At 46.1% G+C, this 19,310-nt stretch overlaps 1 protein-coding gene across 5 annotated transcripts; it reads left to right on the top strand.

Annotated features, from left to right (window-relative positions):
- Positions 1 to 1,789: 1,789 nt before the first annotated feature.
- Positions 1,790 to 18,877, top strand: LOC123085177 (zinc finger BED domain-containing protein RICESLEEPER 2). Of its 5 annotated transcripts, none has more exons than XM_044506781.1 (5): positions 3,655 to 3,855; positions 12,760 to 12,876; positions 13,079 to 13,665; positions 13,817 to 15,921; positions 18,604 to 18,877. In XM_044506781.1, exon 4 carries the CDS (start codon positions 13,870 to 13,872, stop codon positions 15,919 to 15,921), a length of 2,052 nt encoding a protein of 683 aa, XP_044362716.1. In that variant the 5' UTR covers positions 3,655 to 3,855; positions 12,760 to 12,876; positions 13,079 to 13,665; positions 13,817 to 13,869; the 3' UTR covers positions 18,604 to 18,877. The 5 variants fall into 5 exon arrangements, with proteins under 5 accessions (XP_044362714.1, XP_044362713.1, XP_044362715.1 ...); XM_044506782.1 differs by having other exon boundaries at positions 12,760 to 12,880; XM_044506779.1 differs by lacking the exons at positions 12,760 to 12,876; positions 13,079 to 13,665 and adding an exon at positions 1,790 to 2,131 and having other exon boundaries at positions 3,556 to 3,855; positions 13,814 to 15,924.
- Positions 18,878 to 19,310: the final 433 nt, after the last annotated feature.

The following is a 19,310-nucleotide window of genomic DNA, read 5'->3' as shown; positions in this document are numbered from 1 at the left end:
ATAGAGAGAGAGAGAGAGAGTAGGGGGGAGGGGTGTTGTTGCTAATACACAAGGAGATGGGCTGATGAAGAAAGCAAGAAAATATGAGCAAACAAAGAGATAATAACTTTAGGGAGTCTGTCTGTTACACGATATGAGGAAAGAAACAAAAAACTCTACACCGACAACGAGAGTTAGACTGTTGATTTGTCATGGTGATTTTATCCGGTTTATCATGATTAACAAGACAACATTCTTCTTAAAATTTTAAAGCAACATTTTTTTGAAGTACAAACTCTGCAAATGTAAGATGTTTTTACAGTTTAATTCATAATGTAACACGTAGTTACAGACAGTGAAAAGCAATATATTTCTTAATTAAAATCCGTAGGCAAAGCTTTTGTCTTTTTAAAAAAAAAAAAGGATTGCTAAATCTCAACTTAATGAAGTCTCGGTCGATTTTAGATTCATGAGAATGTGAAGATCCGTGCAAGAAATTTCTTTCTTTGTTACACATTGTGTCATTTAACTAAGATTTGATTAAGTATCAGTGCCACTGAGATCTAGCAACACCCTTAAAAAAAATCCTTTTTTAGAGACGGTACCTTCATTATCCGATCAGTGGATACGAGTTAGCCTTTTTGTGAGCAACAACTAGCTTTTTTTGTAGGGAAACGTTTAGATCCGACACGCCGGCCGCGTGACACGCTGGCACTCACAACGTGCTGCAGCCTTGTATTCTGTTCACGCGAACTGTTGCGTGCGAGACGCGTGCGTGGTGGGTTCGTGCGAACCGTTTTTTACCTTATCTCTTTCTTTCCCCTCTTTTTTTCCTGTCCACACAACGCCACATCGGGTTTCTTCCACCTCCAGCCCGTGCGCCTGAACTTCTCTCTTCCGTGCTCCACTGCCCTCGTTTTCTTCATCTGCTCAATCCTCAACAACCATCGACGGGAGGCACGCACACGATCTTCTCTTCTCCGATGAGGATGCTACGAGGATGTTGCATCCGGTTGAGCAAAACGATGCAAACCATCGAATCGAAAAGCTGGAACCAGCGAGTAAAAAAGCTGGAAACATGGGGCTGCGGAGCTACCACGATCAAGATTTGCTGGAACTAGCAACGGCTAGTGCTACAACCGTGCAACACGAATGCTGGAACGGTGGAACCAAGGCGGGAGGGAGCTGCCGTGGTCAAGAATTTTTGCCGGGACGCTGCATTTGATGCGAGCTGGAACCAACAACCGATTTTGCTGGAACCGGCAAAATCCCGAGCTGGAACAGACCATTGAATTTGCTACAGCGACCAGAGTGGGCTCTGCACCGACGAAGTTGGAGCCCTGTTTTGTTGCAACCGGCAATCCAAAAAGATTCTACCGGCATGTTTTTTTGCTACAACGAAAAAGCTTCATCCAGGGAAGGGAGCTGCAACTGGGGGATGACCAATGGTGCTACAATGGCGAGCGGCGCTGGCGAGGCTTCGAGACGGGAGCCTGCTGCAAGCGGTGGTCTGGTGTGCTGGGGAGTGTGCGGCGGTGACACTGAGAGTTTTGCAGGATTAAGGAGAAAGGCAGAGCGGAGATGGAGGAGGAATAGCGATTCAATTTTTATCCTTTTGCGAGCCCCACATCGGACGGGCAAAAACAATTGTATCGGACGCTAGTGTGGCAACCGGCCGAAACTTGGGCTGCCACGCCGGCGCCTAGCACTCGCCATTTTTGTATGAGGACTGGATGCGAGCTAGCTTTTTTTTTTTGAGACAAGGATGCGAGCTAGTTTAACCCCAAACGTCCTGGGTCCAGTGGATACACGGGCCCTGAACCTACCCAAACCATATCTGGAACTTGGGTCGGGCCTTGAGCTCGCCACCCGCGAACCCACCTACCCACAGACCATCCAACTCCACGCCCTAACCCTACCCTACCCTACCCTACCCGGATCCCTCTCTGCACCGGCGCCGCTGCCGCTGCCGCTGCGGCCGCATCGCCGACTTCTATCTCCGGCGCCGCTGCCGCTGCCGCTGCCGCTGCCGCTGCCGCTGCCGCTGCATCGCGGGCTTCGATCTCCAGCACTCCCGATTCTGCCCTGATTTGGATTTCTTCACCTGCTCTGCGTTCTCATCTCCGACGGAATTTGAGCTTGCAGGGAGCAGGTAAGCGACGCGATCCCAGTACCCTTTGTTTTCAGTTCCGAATTCCGTAGCTGTCGGCTCTGTTTGCTGCTATGGATGTGTGCTAGTCCTTGTCGACATGTTCCGCTGCTCTGATTTTTTGTTTCTAGTAAGAGAGTTGGGGTATAAGTGGGTGTTAGTTTCAGGGGAAACCGTACCAAATTAAGCGTGGAACTGTTAGCAAGCTCGAGCTAAAAGTTAATGGCGATCTGCTTGCGCCCCCCCCCCCCCCCCCCCCCCCCTCCTTTTTTTTTCCTGAATACGCGGCGTGTCATTTCATCAAGAAGAAAGCGCGAGCGACCAGACTTACAATGATTTACAATTAGCACTGCACCCGCCAATCCAGATTCCGACTGAGGTTGTGGTTGTACCATAGGTCGGCTCGCGTTCGGGACTGGCGCAGTGTTTAGTATTTTGGCTGCCAAATTTAGTGACGAAACCAAGCATACTGGCGCAGTGTTTAGTTTTTTTGGCTTCATGACAGCTGGCATACACGTCCAGAACATCGACTCCAGAGCTGCACTACTGTGCCTAGAGGAGTCGTCTAGTGGACGGCAGAACCCAGCTAGAACTGGGGAGGTGTCGTCCAGTATGCGCCGATAGCAACGTACATCATGCTCCGGAAGTCCACACCTCTGCATAGAGGATCAACATTTCGTTTGCTCCTGCCAAGCGTTGTCGGCAAGAGGATCAACATAGTGAACAGAGGCTTTGATATCGTCGACTCCGGCCGCAACCAGGCAGGGAAATAGGTGAATTTTTTTGTCCTACAGGCCAAAATCCAAAAGCCATAGTTAATCCTAATTAAACACCCCCTAAGTGCACGCCTAGGCACACTTTTTTCTGTCACTTGTTGGCTGTCACTCAGAGAGGTAAGTAGAAATTGCCGGCTGTTGTCGTGTTGAAGTGGGCATCACCTACAGGCCACTGCTGCTGCCACGCCGGAGTGCCACCAGGATGTGCCTGGCAGCGTGGGGACTGGGACCAGACACACCTGCCAGGGGAAGCTGTGTGGGCGCACTCAGCCATCCACTGAGAGCGTGGGGTCGGATGAGGCGATGCTGCGAGGTGAGGCGAGCAGGGCCGCAGGGGAAGGCCCCACCTCTGTGGCTGGCTGGCTGGCAGCGGCCCATGGCTAGGATGCGATGTAGGGGTCGAAGGCCCGGCCTGTAGTGAGGATGTGAGGTAGGGGTCGAAGGCGTGCATCGGTTAGTCATCTGCCTGGCAACGCACCACATCCTTTTATGCTTCTCTGTAAAAAATCATGCTTACAAAAATGTGTACTTTCCTGTGTTCAAAGTTATATCTGTAGGTGATGTTGTTTCTTGTGCTTTATTCCCTATTTATCTACTCTGCAGTTTAATCATATGCTTTGCTAAAAATTGATTGTGTTGTATCAACTGCAGCTATGGAAAACATGGATGAGCATGACAGTGACGCTAATATGCCATTAGGGATAGATTCTGATGGAGCTGCTGCCTCCAGATTCAGGAAGAAGAGGTCTAAGGTGTGGGAAGAGTACAAGCCTATATATATAAATGGAGTGATCCAGAGTGCGGAATGCCACTACTGCCATACTCTCATGAGCTGCAAAGGTGCTGATGGACGTTCCAACGGAACGAGCCATTTATGGCGACATCATAATAATTGTCGAGCAAAAGAGGGATTTGACCTGAGTGAGCTGCATGATACAGACTTCCCTTATGGTATGTTTATGTTGTTTCTTTTATGCGTCATAATTTAGGTAATTGAGTAACCGATGCATGTGTATGCATTGAGGTGGATTATGCTAATCCCAGTTGGTGGAACCACTTTGCATAATATGCTGTATGTATATTTTGTGTTGTTTTAGGTCTCTTACAGTGCTATGGTATGTCCATTCGGTAGAGCCACTTTTGCATATGTTGCTGTTTGGCTACATGCTTTTGTTAAAGTTGGTGCAAACATAGTTTAATATTGCATCCATCTATGAAATATGTAACAAGAGAAGACGGCTATCTCTGTACCTGTACATAGGCAACTATCCATATTCTTAACTTCCATATTCTTAATTAGTTAACTTACAGCAGCTAGTTCAATCTTAATCTGTTTTTCCAAACGAGATACTATGTCTTCCACAAGACCTTACAAAATAAGAAGAACACAACACCGTTAATTACCAGAAACTGAACCTTACTGAATTTTGCCTACAACAACAACAACAACGAAGCCTTTAGTCCGAAACAAGTTGGGGTAGGCTAGAGCTGAAACCTATAAGATCTCGCAATCAACTCATGGTTCTGGCACATGGATAGCTAGCTTCCAAGCACTCCTGTCCGTGGCTAGTTCTTTTGTGATATTTTAGTCCTTCAAATCTCTCCTTACGGACTCCTCCCATGTCAAATTTGGTCTAGCCCAACCTCTCTTAACATTACAACACGCTTTAGCCGTCTGCCATGCACTGAAGCTTCTCGGGGCCTGCGTTGAATATGCCCAAACTATCTCAGACGATGTTGGACAAGCTTCTCTTCAGTCGGTGTTGTCCCGTATATCATCATTCCGGACCCGATCCTTCCTTGTATGGGCACACATCCATCTCAACATGCGCATCTTAGCTACATACACCTAACTGTTGAACATATCACCTTTTAGTCGATCAACACTCAGCGCCATACAACATTGTGGGTTGAATTGCCGTCCTATATAACCCGCCTTTTAGCTTTTGTGGAACTCTCTTGTCACATAGAACGCAAGCTTGGTGCCACTTCATTCATCCGGCTTTGATTCGATGGATCACATCTTCATCGATATCGCCATCCTTCTGCAACATTGACCCCAAGTATCGATGGTGTCCTTCTGAGGTACCACTTGCCCATCAAGGCTAACCTCCTTGTGCCTATTAGTACTGAAAATGAACCTCATGTACTCGGTTTTAGTTCTACTAAGCCTAAAACCTTTCGATTCCAAGGTTTTTCTCCATACCTCTAAGTTTCTATTAACCCCCATCCGACTATCATCGACTAGCACTACATCATGGGATATCTCTTTGTATATCCCTTGTGACCTCATCCATCACCAAAGCAAAAAGACCGGCCAGAAAGTAAACAATCTTCGTTGGAACATTACGTGTGCAAAAGTACTCTACAACACCAGCGTAGCTCAACGAGGAGTCTCGAGTCCATTGTGGTGCGCAACATCACGCCCGCCAGCTCGACGAGTGCATGGCGCACATTCACGCTGGCAACAAGGCCATCAGAGGTCACCAGGATGGGAGGTTGCGGCAGTAGCAGGTCTTCTCGTGCGCGCCCACTTGCATCCATCTCACCGCCATGCTAACCATCATCTCTGACCGCTCCGGTTGTTCTCGGTACCACTGAATCGTGATGCCTTCAGTCGCCGCCTGCCACATGCCGGAGCTCATCACATCGGGATGAGCGATTGGGGATGGGTCATCGCAGGGCCGGGGCTCATCGGCCATGTGCAGGTGCCACGTGAAGAGCAGGGAGAGTGGGGGACGGAGCGCTGCGGCGCTGAGGCTTGTCGGTCATGCGTGGGCGCGACGTACGAATAAGGAAGTGACGAGGTGGAGGTGGTGCCGTGGAGCAGCAACAAGTGATGTGTCATTGATATCTGGTTGCCATGTCGTCATGTAGGGAGAGGCAAAATGAATTGATTGAGGAGGCAAGGGGGGGATTAAGGAAGGAGTTGCATATGACAGGTGGGCCCATGTAGTAAGTGAGAGTAGATTTTTTTAGGCTGGGATTACCTCTTTCCTATTACACCAAACAAGATTTTACTGTCATAGGGTAGGGATCGATTGGGATTGATAAATACAGGGTGCTAACTTCAGTGATTAAAAGTTCAAGGTTTGATTCCAACTACGCGTACAAAATCAAGGTTTAAAATAGACTTTTCTCCCTACCACATGACATTTTGCGGCATCTTATCTTAGGCCTTCTCCAAGTCAATGAGCACCATATGTAGGTCCTTTTGCTCCCTGTATCTCTCGACAAGTTTTCGTACCAAGAAAATGGCTTCCATGATCGACATCCTAGACATGAAACCAAACTGATTTTTGGTCACGCCTGTCATTCTTCTTAAGCGGTGCTCAATGACTCTCCTATAGCTTCATTGTATGGCTCATCAGCTTAATTCCATAGTAATTAGTACAACTTTGAATATCCCCCTTGTTCTTGAAGATTGGTATTAACATACTTTGCCTCCATTCTTTTGGCATCTTGTTTGCCCGAAAAATGAGGTTGAAAAGCTTAGTTAGCCATACTATCGCTATGTCTCTGAGGCCTCTCCACACCTCAATGGGGATACAATCAGGACCCATTGCCCTTCCTCCTTTCATCCTTTTTAAAGCATCGCACACCTTAGACTCCCGAATTTGCCGCACAAAACGCTTGCTTGTATCATCAAAGGAGTCGTCCATTTCAATGTTAGAGCTCTCATTCTCTCCATTGAACAGCTTGTGGAAGTACTCCCACCATCTATGCTTAATCTCCTCGTCCTTTACCAGGAGCTGATCTGCTTTGTCCTTGATGCATTTCACTTGGTCGACATCCCTCTCTTGGATCTTGGCCATCTTATAAATGTCCCTTCCTTCGTGTTAGTCCTCATACGCCAGACCCCTTGCTTCACTCACAGCTCGCTTTGCGGCCTTCTTTGCCACCTTGGACTTCTTTATGTTGCCTGCACTCCTATCCAGGTGTAGCCGTTTGAGACAATCTTTCTTCTCCTTAATAGGTATCTTTAGCTTCGCTTCTACTTTCCCTGGACACTCCAAACTCCTTTGAAGCCACCTTACAAATGCAAATCGTCATCTTCATCCACATATTGCCTGCATCACCTCCTTCCTCCCAAGGGCCCTCCTTAATGACCCTCTCCTTTAAAGCCTGAGCTGCCTCCTCCTTGAGCTTCCACCACTTTGTTCTAGCGACTTTGGCATGCTTATCCTGCTGGCCACGAATCCGAAAGCGGAAGTTAGCCACCACAAGCTTATGCCGAGGGACAAAACTTTCTCCAGGTATCACCTTACAATCTAGGCAAGCATGTCTGTCTTCTCTTCTCGACAGGACGAAATCAATCTGGCTAGAGTGTCGACAACTACTAAAAGTCAGTAGACGTGATTCTTTCTTTCTAAAGAGGGTGTTAGTTTCGATCATATCGTAGGCTAGAGCAAAGCTTAGGACATCTTGTCCTTCTTGATTCCTGCCGCGATAGCCAAAGCCCACATGCACCCCTTCAAAACCCGTGTTAGATGTACCCACGTGGCCATTGAGATCTCCTATGAAGAGCTTGTCGCCGATAAGTACACTCCTAACCATGTCCTCCAGACCTTCCCAGAACTCCATCTTGGTGTTCTCGTTGTGGCCTACTTGCGAGGTATATGCGCCGATAACATTGAGAATTAAGTCCCCAACTACCAGCTTGACCAGGATAATCCGGTCCCCACTCATGGAGTTCTCATTCTGGCCTACTTGCGGGGTATACGCGCTGATAACATTGAGAACTAAGTCCCCAACTACTAGCTTGACCAGGATAATCCGGTCCCCACGCTGTAACGCCCCCGATGCGGCTATATCTCCCACGTGTCGAAGCACGACTTAGAGGCATAACCGCATTGAAAGCAATGTCGCAAGTGAGGTAATCTTCACAACATCCCATGTAAATAAATAAAGGGGAAATGATACATAGTTGGCTTACACTCGCCATGTCACACAAATACATAAATAACATTACATTCATCCAAATACACTCAAGGTTCGACTACGGAACCAAAATGAAGATAAACCCCAAATGCAACATAGTCCCCGATCGCTCCAACTGGGCACCACTACTGATCATCTGGGAAAGACACGTAGTAACGGCGAGAGTCTTTATCGAACTCTCACTTGAGCTCGGTCATAACATCTGGAGCGGTATTATCGGTCCGTGCATCTGGTTTTGGAAGGAATCTGTGAGTCACGGGGACTCAGCAATCTCACACCCACGCGATCAAGAAGAGGCTAGGTGGCGAATGGTAAAGCTAAGGTTGGGCATTGCTGGAGGAGTTTTATTCAAGGTGAACTGTCAAGGGGTTCCCATTATAACCCAACCGTGTAAGGAACGCAAAATCCGGGAACATAACACCGATATGACGGAAAACTAGGGCGGCAAGAGTGGAACAAAACACTAGGCATAAGGCCGAGCCTTCCACCCTTTACCAAGTATATAGGTGCATTAAGATAAACAAGATAATATTATGATATCCCAACAATAAACATGTTCCAACAAGGAACAATCTCCAATCTTCACCTGCAACTAACAACGCTATAAGAGGGGCTGAGCAAAGCGGTAACATAGCCAAACAACGGTTTGCTAGGACATGGTGGGTTAGAGGTTTGACATGGCAATTTGGGAGGCATGATAAGCAAGTGGTAGGTATCGTAGCATAGGCATAGCAAAAGGGCGAGCATCTAGCAAGCAAAAATAGAAGTGATTTCGAGGGTATGGTCATCTTGCCTTCAAAGTTCTCAGAGTTGCCTTGATCCTCGAAAGCGTACTCAACGGGCTCCTCGATCACGTACTCGTCTCCCGGCTCTACCCAAGCAAGAACAACAAGCAAGAGGAACACAATCAACCACGTGCAATGCTCAAGCAACATGATGCAAACATGGTATGATATGCGGGATGCGGTATGTGATGCATATGCAAGATTTGAAAAGGAATGACTGAACGTGGCCTCAACTTGGAAAATCAAGAGTGCCACTGGAAAGGTGAGTTGATTTCGGTCGAAATTGATATAAAGATCACCGGAATCGGATGCACGGTTTGGAAATGGCAAGCAAAACAAATATGGCACCGGTCCGCGATTAACAGCAAGTATCCTTCTAAATGCATTAAGATAAATAAGCTACTGCACTCAAACATGGCAACAAAATACATGGCAGCGATCTACTCATGATGCTTGACAAAAAATGAACACTGAGTTACGGCTAATTCACTCATTAACAGGTTCAAACAAGCATGGCAAAAGTGCAAAAGATTACTGATTTCAGACTTAGTGGAATTATCAACATGTCAGGAATTTAACATCAGGAAGCAAAGTTTAGAGCACGATAACTACATGCTACAGGAACATATCATGGCAAAGCAAGGCATGGTATGAAGCTACTCTAAGCATATAACAGAAGTCCCTTAGTGACCATGAGCCAAAAGGGATCAGAAAATACAATTGCAAGCATGCGAACATAACAAAAACATAAACAGATTCAGATTTAGTGAAAAACTGGAGCATGGCAAAACAGATAACGAGTAGGCATGTTTACGAGCTCGATGCACTCACTACGAGGCATTGCATGACAAGCTAAGCATACACCCAGCAAATAGACATGACATAGAAGCTAGACATGGCAAGAACAACAACAAGCATGCATGGATCAACAACAACAAGCTCGGCAAAATCGCTAAACATGTTAACAATCTGCCAGGAACATTTTATAGCAAAAGTAGAGCTCGATTGACTCAAGCTAGGGTGCTCCATAATTGCAAACAAAGACATGGATGCATAGAGTACAACATTATCTACAAAACATCCTTACTGATCATGCTTAAAAGAGGCACGGATCACTAGGAAACAACATGAACATATGGCATAAAAATAATGACAGGGCAAGGACTTAGTGAAATTCTAAGTCCCTGAATTCAGCATCATTGAGTAAGCTACTTTGCATGCTTGTGCTAGTCACCATAGATATCACAAAAATACATGGCATACACCCCTGTAAAGATGGCATGTCATTCTTCAAAACACATGTAGAGCTCAGGATCATATCATGCACACATTAATCATGGCAAAAATGACAAAAGTGCATTTGCTGAAACAGATCTGAAACTATCATCACATAGCCCTCTTCCAACAGCATTTCGGGCATCAAGATGAGCTTAAATGAAAATGATGCAATGAGATGAAATGATGTACTCATCGAGACGAACATTTAGATATGCTACACGCACGAATCAGAGCCACGATGAGTTAGTTATGACATGGCAAAGTATGCAAAATATTAGGGTTAGGAGGGAAAAAGTCAACCCCGAGATTTCGGATCTGAGATCCAGCCGGGCCGGTACTGTAGCAGTTCGGACGAGGCTCGCCGAAAAATGGGGCCGCGGTGGCCGGAGCCTCGCCGGAATCTGCGGAGGAGGGAGAGGACGCCGGCGACGAGGGGGAGGCCGGAGATGGGCGCGGCGTCGGCGGCGCGGAGACCGGATCGGGGCGGCGCCGGTCGCCGGCGTGGGTGCGGCCGGTGGTCGCCGGACGGCGAGGGGCGGCGGAGATGAGGCGGCGGGGCAGCGAAGGCGGCAATGGAGGCGCGGGCATCGGGCGCCTCGGCCCGGATCGGCGGCGGGGAGGGCCGGCGCTGGGCCTGCGGGCCCGCGGCAGCGGCGGGAACCGGCGGTGCCACGTGGCAGTTTGCCACTGGTGCGGGGCGGTGGCGCGATGTGTCCGGCCGGAAACGGACACGTCCGGCGGCGGCGCGAGCGGATTTTTTTTAGGGTTTGGAAGAGGAGATCGGGATTTTCGGGGAGGGACCTATTTATAGAGGTAGAGGGAGCTAGGAAGCTCCAAATGAGGTGCGGTTTGCGGCCACGCGATCGTGATCGAACGCTCTAGATGATGGAAGGGGTTTAGGTGGGTTTTGGGCCACTTTAGAAGGGTGTTGGGCTGCAACACACACGAGGCCTTTTCGGTCCTTCGGTTAACCGTTGGAGTATCAAACGAAGTTCAAATGGCACGAAACTTGACAGACGGTCTACCGGTAGTAAACCAAGGCCGCATGGCAAGTCTCGGTCCAATCCGAGAACGTTTAACACACGCACACGAAAAGAGGTAGAAAGGGACACCGGAGGACATAGGAGTGCCGGAATGCAAAACGGACAACGGGGAAAATGCTCGGATGCATGAGACGAACACGTATGCAAATGCAATGCACATGATGGCATGATATGAGATGCATGACAAAGAAAAAAAAACACGAAGGCAAAAAACCCGACAACGATGAAATAAAATAACTTAGTGCTGAAAATGGCAAGAGTTGGAATATAAATAAGGTAGGTTACATCCGGGGTGTTACACACGCCTCTTGACGTCTACCACCCCATACTCGAGACTCTTGTTGATCAAGATGCCTACTCCATTTCTGTTTGCAGTTGCCTGCGTGTACCACAGCTTGAAGCCAGTGTCCTCCCACCTCCTTCGCCTTCTGTGCTCTTCATTTGGTTTCTTGGACGCAACGGATATTAACACCTCTCCTCACCGATGTATCAACTAGCTCATGTAGTTTAGCTGCCAGGGACCCTATGTTCCAGCTAAGCGGGTCCTCCTAGGCTCAGCTAGCTTCCTTACCCTTCGCACTCGTCGAGTCAAATGCGAAGACCCTTGCTCATTTTTCACTACACCCGGGCGTCGATGTAGCGCGCCACTAAGGATGCGACGACCCGATCCTTGCTCACTTGTCACTATATCTAAATCAACATATGGCACCACCAAGCGGGTGACGGCCCGGCCCTTGCTCATTTGACACCACACCGGGTGGAATATATATGGTGCATCGCTAAGAAGGCTACGCCTCAATGATGTTCTTTTGGTTTCATCTCCATAAGAGTGGCTGAGTTTTGACGTTGGCTCGCCAAGCCTGTCACACCCCTCCTTTACCCGGGCTTGGGACCGGCTGTGTCGAGACAACATAGGCGGAGTTCTTATTGATTTTAGCCTATTTATAAAAATTTGGATACTGTACGCGTTTGGTTAATTTGGGTAATATGGTCTGGAAGAGCACGATGCTGCTAGATGAGCTGGACCTGTTCGGTTAGTTCGGCAGAACAAATCCCCTTCAGTTTTGTACCGATGTAACCAAACTTTCAGTGGTTCATGATCTATGCGCAAAACGTGTGAAGTTTTTGTATCAGAAGGAGAACACCGAGAAGGCTCAAAAGTTTACAAGGGTAAATTGACAAAACAAGAGCAACCAAAAGGGAAAAGCTCTAAACTAATCATGTCCAAAAGCTAACAAAACCAGGGAAGAATGCCAAGACAAGGCCAAAACCCTACAGCTATCATATGCACAGTCCTAGATGGCAGCCATGCATTAAGCAATCAAGCTTCTAATACATTAGTGATATTAATTAAGGGGTAGTTAATAATATCTCAGTTCAACAACTGATGGCATACTTCAAGCAGTCATGTTGATTCTACCAGTCAGTTATATCCTTCTTGCTGCACTTGCTAACTTAATGAGTTTTTTTTTTTGCGAAAACTTAATGAGAAAATTGAATACATGGATACCCGGCACACTGTTCATCTGCTAGATCAGTGATTACAGGTTACAAATTCGGATTTTGTTTGGCAAGTTACAATTAACTTGTAAATAAGATTCTTTACACGACTATACATAAGATCTACAAAGCACGGACACGGCATAGACAGCTATATCGGCATCCTAGTATGGGTGGACACGGCGATACGCGTATCCTGTAGTATCCCATCTTTTCCGAATTAAAAAAAACTAAATAGGGATATGCTGTGGACACGGTGGGGCCTCTGGAGGCCAGTAACGGCCCTATACAAACCCTATTATTGGCAGGTTTGCACGCATGAGCGCCACAAAAGGGACGAGCTGCTCCAGGCTCCAGTGACTCCGCCACTGCCGCTGTTTTCCCCAAGACCAGCAGCCTCTCCTCCCGACGGCAACCATGCTCAAGTAGGTAACCTCGATCTCTTCATCTCTTTGTGACTCATTTTTTTGCTGTTGAGCTGCTGCTGCTAGCTTCCCCATGCGGCCATGTCGTTGCTGCTTGGGTTTTTGATTAGCTGCATGCTGTTGTGCTGCTTGAATGCTTTTGGTTGGGTTCTTTTCTTCGTGCTGCTGTTGAGCGTTGACTGTCACTGCTGCTTGCTGTTAGGGAGCATGGCATCTGGGAGCGCCGCCGCCGGTAGCCAATCGTCCGTGGGTGAGAGTGAAGAGCTCCTATTTATCATGTTATTAGTGGACTGTGTTATGCTGTCATGTTGTGTTTACTGTCTAGTGTGTACTACGGTTTATTTTTGTAATACCGCGTCACGTTGGGAGCTTGAGATTGCCAAACCATACTGCACTTGGGAGCCAAATACATTGGACATTTGGAAAGCAAATGTCTTTACTGTTTTCATGTTCTGTACCACTGAAGGTTATGTCTTCTTAAGTTTCTAATACTAGCATTTGATGTATTTTGCAAGTTGCAATGACATGGGCCTGGAGGATCAATTAATTCAATCATTGAGCACTTGAAAAAGGAGACAGCAAATGGGGCAGTATTCTGATCTCATCTCAGTTTCTCATTAATTTTTTGTCTTTAACTCCTTATTACATGGTGTATTTTTAATTTATATATTCTCCGTATTCCGGTGTGGCTGTTTTTGGAAAATGCCGTATCCCGTGTCCCCGTATGCGTATCGCCGTGCCTCATATCCGTGCTTTTTAGCATAAGATTTGGATCTTTATTATCATTAGGTATGGGCAATGTGTTGTGCTTTACTTTAGAGATTTTGTTGTTTACCACTTTACTGTAAATTAAGGGTGCAAGCAGCAGCTTTATTATAAGTTATATCTTTAATCTTAAAGGTATATTCTGACTAACTTATGCGTGCTTCATGCATAGTAGGTGTGAATGACATTGATCCACTGAACCAGATTCTTCCAGAGCCACTTGATGACATGAACTTGGTAAATCATAGTGAGAACGACAGATTGAGATCGAAGGTATGGATGGACTTTACACCTGTCTATGTTGAGGGGAGAATCCAGGGTGCTGACTGTGTCCATTGCCACACACGACTTAGTGCAGAAAAAAGTACAGGCGATTTAAACCAGCACACTCAGACTTGTTCAGCACGGGCTGGAACTAGTGTAAATCATCAGAAAGGTGGGCTTTTCTCGTCCAGTGTACCAATTTTTAAATCTAGGGTGAAGGATGAACTTTTACCTGCCTTGACAAATGGTAAAGTTCAGATTGCAGAATATGCTAGCAGGTTCCACTTGGGTTATAATTCTGGTGACAGAACTTGTCAAAATCAGCACATTCTGGCTTTCCCAGCAGACAACATGATCCCAATGGAACAAGATAAGTCGTCTGCTCGTACTCCAGATATCAAGATCAGGAAATTTGATCAAGAAGCATCTTATCTAGAGCTAACTAGGATGATAATAATGCATGGCTATCCCCTGTCAGTTGTGGAGCATGAAGAAATGAAAAGATTTGCGAAGGGCCTTAACCCTGTGTTTAACATGGCTTCAAGCCTAGATATGGAAGAATATTCAACTCTGCTGTTTCAGAAAGAGAAGTCTGACCTTAAGGAGAAAATTGCACTTTCGTCAAGGCGAGTTTCGTTATCAGCAAGTGTGTGGGTCCCTCATGGAGCTGAGCCCACAATAAAGTACCTGTGTTTGACCGCGCATTTTATTGATTCTGAATGGAAGCTTCAAAGGAGAATAATCAAGTTTGGTGTGCTTTGGTCCTCACCTTCTAATTTGGAAAGGATGATACACTGTAAGGAAGCTTGTGTGCTAGAATCTGAGGTTGGGGCGTATAATGTCATATTGGAAGCTATAAGAGAGTGGAATATTGACAGGAAGCTTTTCTGCTTGACATCTGTAAGCGAAATAAGAAACAGTGGAAGTATCTCAAAGCTGAAGGACATGCTTATACAGAGGAACTGTCTTCCTATTAGAGGTGAGCTATACAATATTGCTTGTGTGGATGATATGCTTGACAGCGTTCTTTCGAAAGGGCAATCATTGCTTTACCGTGTCGGTGATCTGCTAGAGAGATTTATTCAAGCATGTGCATCTTCATCGCTGACTCAGCAGCAACTTTTGGAAGTTGCTAACGATGTTGGTATGAAGTGCCCCCATGAAGATGCAAAGTGGTGGCATAAAATTTACTTTAGACTTGAGGTGCTTTTGCATTTCAAGAAGTTACTTCCCTCTGAAGAATTTGTATCTGTGGAAGAAATGAAAATTGTTGAGCCTATCTATAAGATTTTGAGGGTTTTCTATCGAGTCGTTGAAGTAATGTCTGGGCCTGTTTGCCTGACAGCAAATCTGTACTTCCATGAAGTATGGAAAGTTAGGACGATTTTGCAAGAAGAAGCATGTAATGAACACTCCGACGTTGCTAGCATGATTAGAGAGATGCAGGAAGCATTCAATGAATATTGGGCAAAGTCATACTTGTGGTTGTCAGTGCCTGTTGTTCTTGATCCGAGATTCAAAATTACTTTTATCGAGTTCCGTCTTAAACGAGCTTTTGGCACTGATGCAACAAAGTATGTAAATGATGTAGCTGAAATAGTGAGGGAATTGTTTCATGAATATTGCACCCCTGTGGATCAGCCGAATGTTAAGACTTCAAATTGCGAAGTTCACAATGTTGAAATAGATGGATTTGACAGTGATTTATTGGAAGATTGGGATCAGCATCTTACTGCACAGACAAGGAGTCAACTATTGTCGGAGCTTGACAGCTATCTTGAAGATGGTCTTCTTCCACGGAAGGATGATTTTGATATTCTAAACTGGTGGATGAGTCATTCTTCAAAGTATCCAACCCTCTCAAAAATGGTGCAGGATGTCTTGGCAATGCCATCATCCGCTGTTCACTGCCAGGCAGCATTCAGCAGTGAGAGCCCAGTAATTCATAAGCAATGGAGCACATTAAACATCAAGACAATTGAAGCACTTGTGTGTACCCGAGATTGGATTAGCTAGGTAGTAAGTTCTGCACTTTGGTTGTTCTATTTACATACTTGCTGGCTTCGTTGAGACCCTAAGATGAAGCATGCGTAATCTTATTAGACCACAGCTTAATTTTGCATCTTGACTCGTAAGAGAAACATCAGACAGACTTTTAGAAGTCTCATATATTGGTTCCATTTTCTATTAATAGAAATTATGCTTACAGTATCTACCATAACACGGCAACATCAGCAACAGAACACCACCTCAAAAACAAAAGACCCACAGGAGTAACTAAGAGACGGGAAGGAAAAACTACTGCAGCGGCGAAGCAATGCAAACTGGAGAAAACAATGCCCAATCCTTGTGCCTTCATGAGCCTGTTAGTCAGAGTCCATGGCGTCCAGCTCTTCCCTGCACAAAACACTTCAGATGTGACGTGTCCCAGCAGCCTTGTGCAGAACTGCAGCTCCTACCATGCAGTCGACTTCACCTTCAGATTGCTCACCAGTTAAGCCAATAGCAAACCGGAAACACCACTGTGGTGGGATCACAGGGCCATAAAGATAGAAAACAAGCTGAACTCCCAGCCTTCGAGATACCCCATCACAGCGGCTACCCCAATATTTAGAAGTTTCTTCATACTCCCCCTTAACCCTCTTAGCCAAACGTTAATACAATGGTTGGCGCTATGGGCTGGGCAGTTTGCTCCAACCACACAGCTGACAACATTCCAAATAAATCTAGCCGGGGGCAGGTGAAGAATAAGTGGTCAATTAACTCGTCACCTCTGCAGAAGGAGTGAAGTGCATCCTATGTCCTTGAACTATTTCAGAGGTGTCACATAGGTCCTCAAACTATGAAAAGTGTCATTAAGGTCCTCGAGGTGCAATAAGTGTGTACATAAGTGACACATCTGAAATAGTTCGAGGACCTATGTGACACCTCTGAAATAGTTCGAGGACATAGATGGCACACATATTGCACTTCGAGGACCTGGATGACTATTTTCATAGCTTGAGGACCTATGTGACACCTCTGAAATAGTTTGAGGACCTAGGATGCGCTTCACTCCCGCAGAAGAGACAAACTTTTGGGCATACACCTCCCCTGTGCAGCAGAACATCTCTGGTCACGATGCTTCTCTTAAGCACTAACCAGAGAAAAGTTTTGACTTGCAGGGGGAATTTGCATTTCCAAAGAAGCCTAAAAGGGAACTCCGCCTATGCCTTTTAGGCATAGCCGGTCCCAAGCCCGGGTAAAGGAGGAGGGTTGTGATAGGCTTGGCGAGCCAACGTAAAAACTAGCCAGTCCCATGGGTATGAAACCCATTTGAGCGAGAGTAGTACTAGGATGGGTGACCTCCTGGGAAGTCCTCGTGAAAGGGTTTCATATATAAGGGTTGTGATAGGCTTGGTGTGCCAACATAAAAAGTAGCCAGTCCTTTGGGTATGAAACCCATTTGGGTGAGAGTAGTACTAGGATGGGTGACCTCCTGGGAAGTCCTCGTGAAAGGGTTTCATATCTAGCCTACCCCAACTTGTTTGGGACAAAAGGCTTAGAAGAAGAAGAAGAAGAAGAAGAAGAAGAAGAAGAAGAAGAAGAAGAAGAAAGAAGCCTAAAAGGGACTTCCCAACGTTCTGCATTGCCAAGTAAAAGGATCTAGAGCATGATTGGTTCGATGCCAAAAGTTGGCATGCCAATATTTGGGAAATGCCAAATGTTGGCTAGTGATTGGTTGACTACCAACTTTTCTTGCCAACCTCACAAAAAGTTGCCAACTTTTGGCAGCTTATCATTTTGCCAAATGTTGGCTTGCTTATATTGTCAATGGGATCTAGTTGGGGAAAGAGACGTGCAATGGAACCACTTCCAATTGGCCCCATTCACAATATTCCGCGGGTTTGTAGAAAGTGGAAAATAACCTAGGGAAGGAATCATCAAGGCTGTTATTGCGCAGCCAGATATCCTTCCGAAAGATAGTTTTCCTCCCATCTCCCACCTTAATCCTACATGACCAAAAGAGAGGTTCATTTCCATATTCCTCCCTTGCTCAGCTTAGCTTGCCTACTTGGCACATTCAAGTCGGAGGCCAGGCAATGGCTGTTCTGCTTCCAGCGATTCCTCTGTCTAGTGGCTAGGGGTGTCTGAGTTGTATTCTCCAGGTGTTCCCCTTCTTAGGGCTTGTACAAACTCTTCTTTGTACAAAGCATCAAAAACACAAGTCTTTTGCGCTTTCTTGTGAAACAAACTTCCATGTGCCCTTGCCAAAAATGAGAGTCCCAGGCTTTTAGTGATGACTTGGCCTAGAGAGCAATTGCTTAAATACAATTTGGACAGAATTTCCTGTCAAGGCCCAGTGTCATTGAATAACCAACATAACCACTCGGCTAGCAAAGAGATGATAAGCACCCCCAGCCTGGTTCTTTGGCATACATACCTTTGGCCAACCACCAAATGATTATTATTTTGGCACATGTTAAGTTGTGGCTAGATTGCACAAGGTACTCCCTCTGATCCAAATTAATTGATGCGACTTTAGTACAAAGTTGTACTAAAGCAGCGTCAATTAATATGGATGGGAGGGAGTACTACTGTTCAAGTAAAATCATCCAGTCGCATACAAGTGCCAATTAGTTTATTAAATTGTGCTTCTTAACTCTCTGGTGGTGATGTTTTTCTAACATGAGAGGTTTTCCACCAATAATTTTGCAGGCTCCATGTTATGCTACAGAATGCTCTTCATGGAGAGAAGGCTATGCGTTGTACAAATACCCATTCTTCTTCTAACATTGGAGGATGCTATTGCTAGGACGACTTACTAACGAACCATTCTATTTGCGTGCCGGACATAGTTTCACAGCGTCTCAAACGTTTCTGCATTCCTCTCCCAAACAAATGTACACATCGGCTCATCGCAGAAGCTTGTTCTTGGGGTGTATCATGCTATGTTGTTTCCTGTGTTTAGACCCGGGGCTCCTCCTGCCCAGATGCGCGCGTGCACAGTGCCTATGGTTCGCTCCTGTTTTAACCTGACGAGGATCACCTGTGTATATTGTACGAAGACATTCGCTCCTATAGGCAGAATTGACAAATTTGACCTCAAAGCTCCTATAGGCAGAATTGACAAATTTGACCTCAAAGCGAAAGTATTTTACAAACTGAACTGTTTTTGAAAATATTTCACACCGCTGACCCTTTTGTGCAGCTCCCAACAGTAAGGCGCTGCACTCTACTGTGCAACTCCTTACAGTTAGGCGCTGCACAGTGTAGTGCAGCTCTTTACAGCTAGGCGCTTGCTGTTGGGCGCTGCACATTAGAGGTCAGCTGGGTGAAATATTTTCAAACATAGTTTAATTTGTGAAATAGTTTTGTTGTGAGGTCAAATTTATGTTTTTTGCCGCTCCTATATGCTGGATATG

The sequence above is a fragment of the Triticum aestivum genome, chromosome 4A, assembly GCF_018294505.1.
Source record: "Triticum aestivum cultivar Chinese Spring chromosome 4A, IWGSC CS RefSeq v2.1, whole genome shotgun sequence".
Classification (NCBI taxonomy): domain Eukaryota; kingdom Viridiplantae; phylum Streptophyta; class Magnoliopsida; order Poales; family Poaceae; genus Triticum; species Triticum aestivum.
Note: the sequence above shows the minus strand (reverse complement) of the source record. Positions and strands in the feature narration are given on the sequence as shown.

Coding starts and splice junctions, on each gene's coding strand:
- LOC123085177 (XM_044506779.1), top strand. CDS start 3,558: ATGGAAAACATGGATGAGCATGACAGTGACGCTAATATGCCATTAGGG. Junction 3,856..13,813: donor TGATACAGACTTCCCTTATG/GTATGTTTATGT, acceptor CTTCATGCATAG/TAGGTGTGAATGACATTGAT.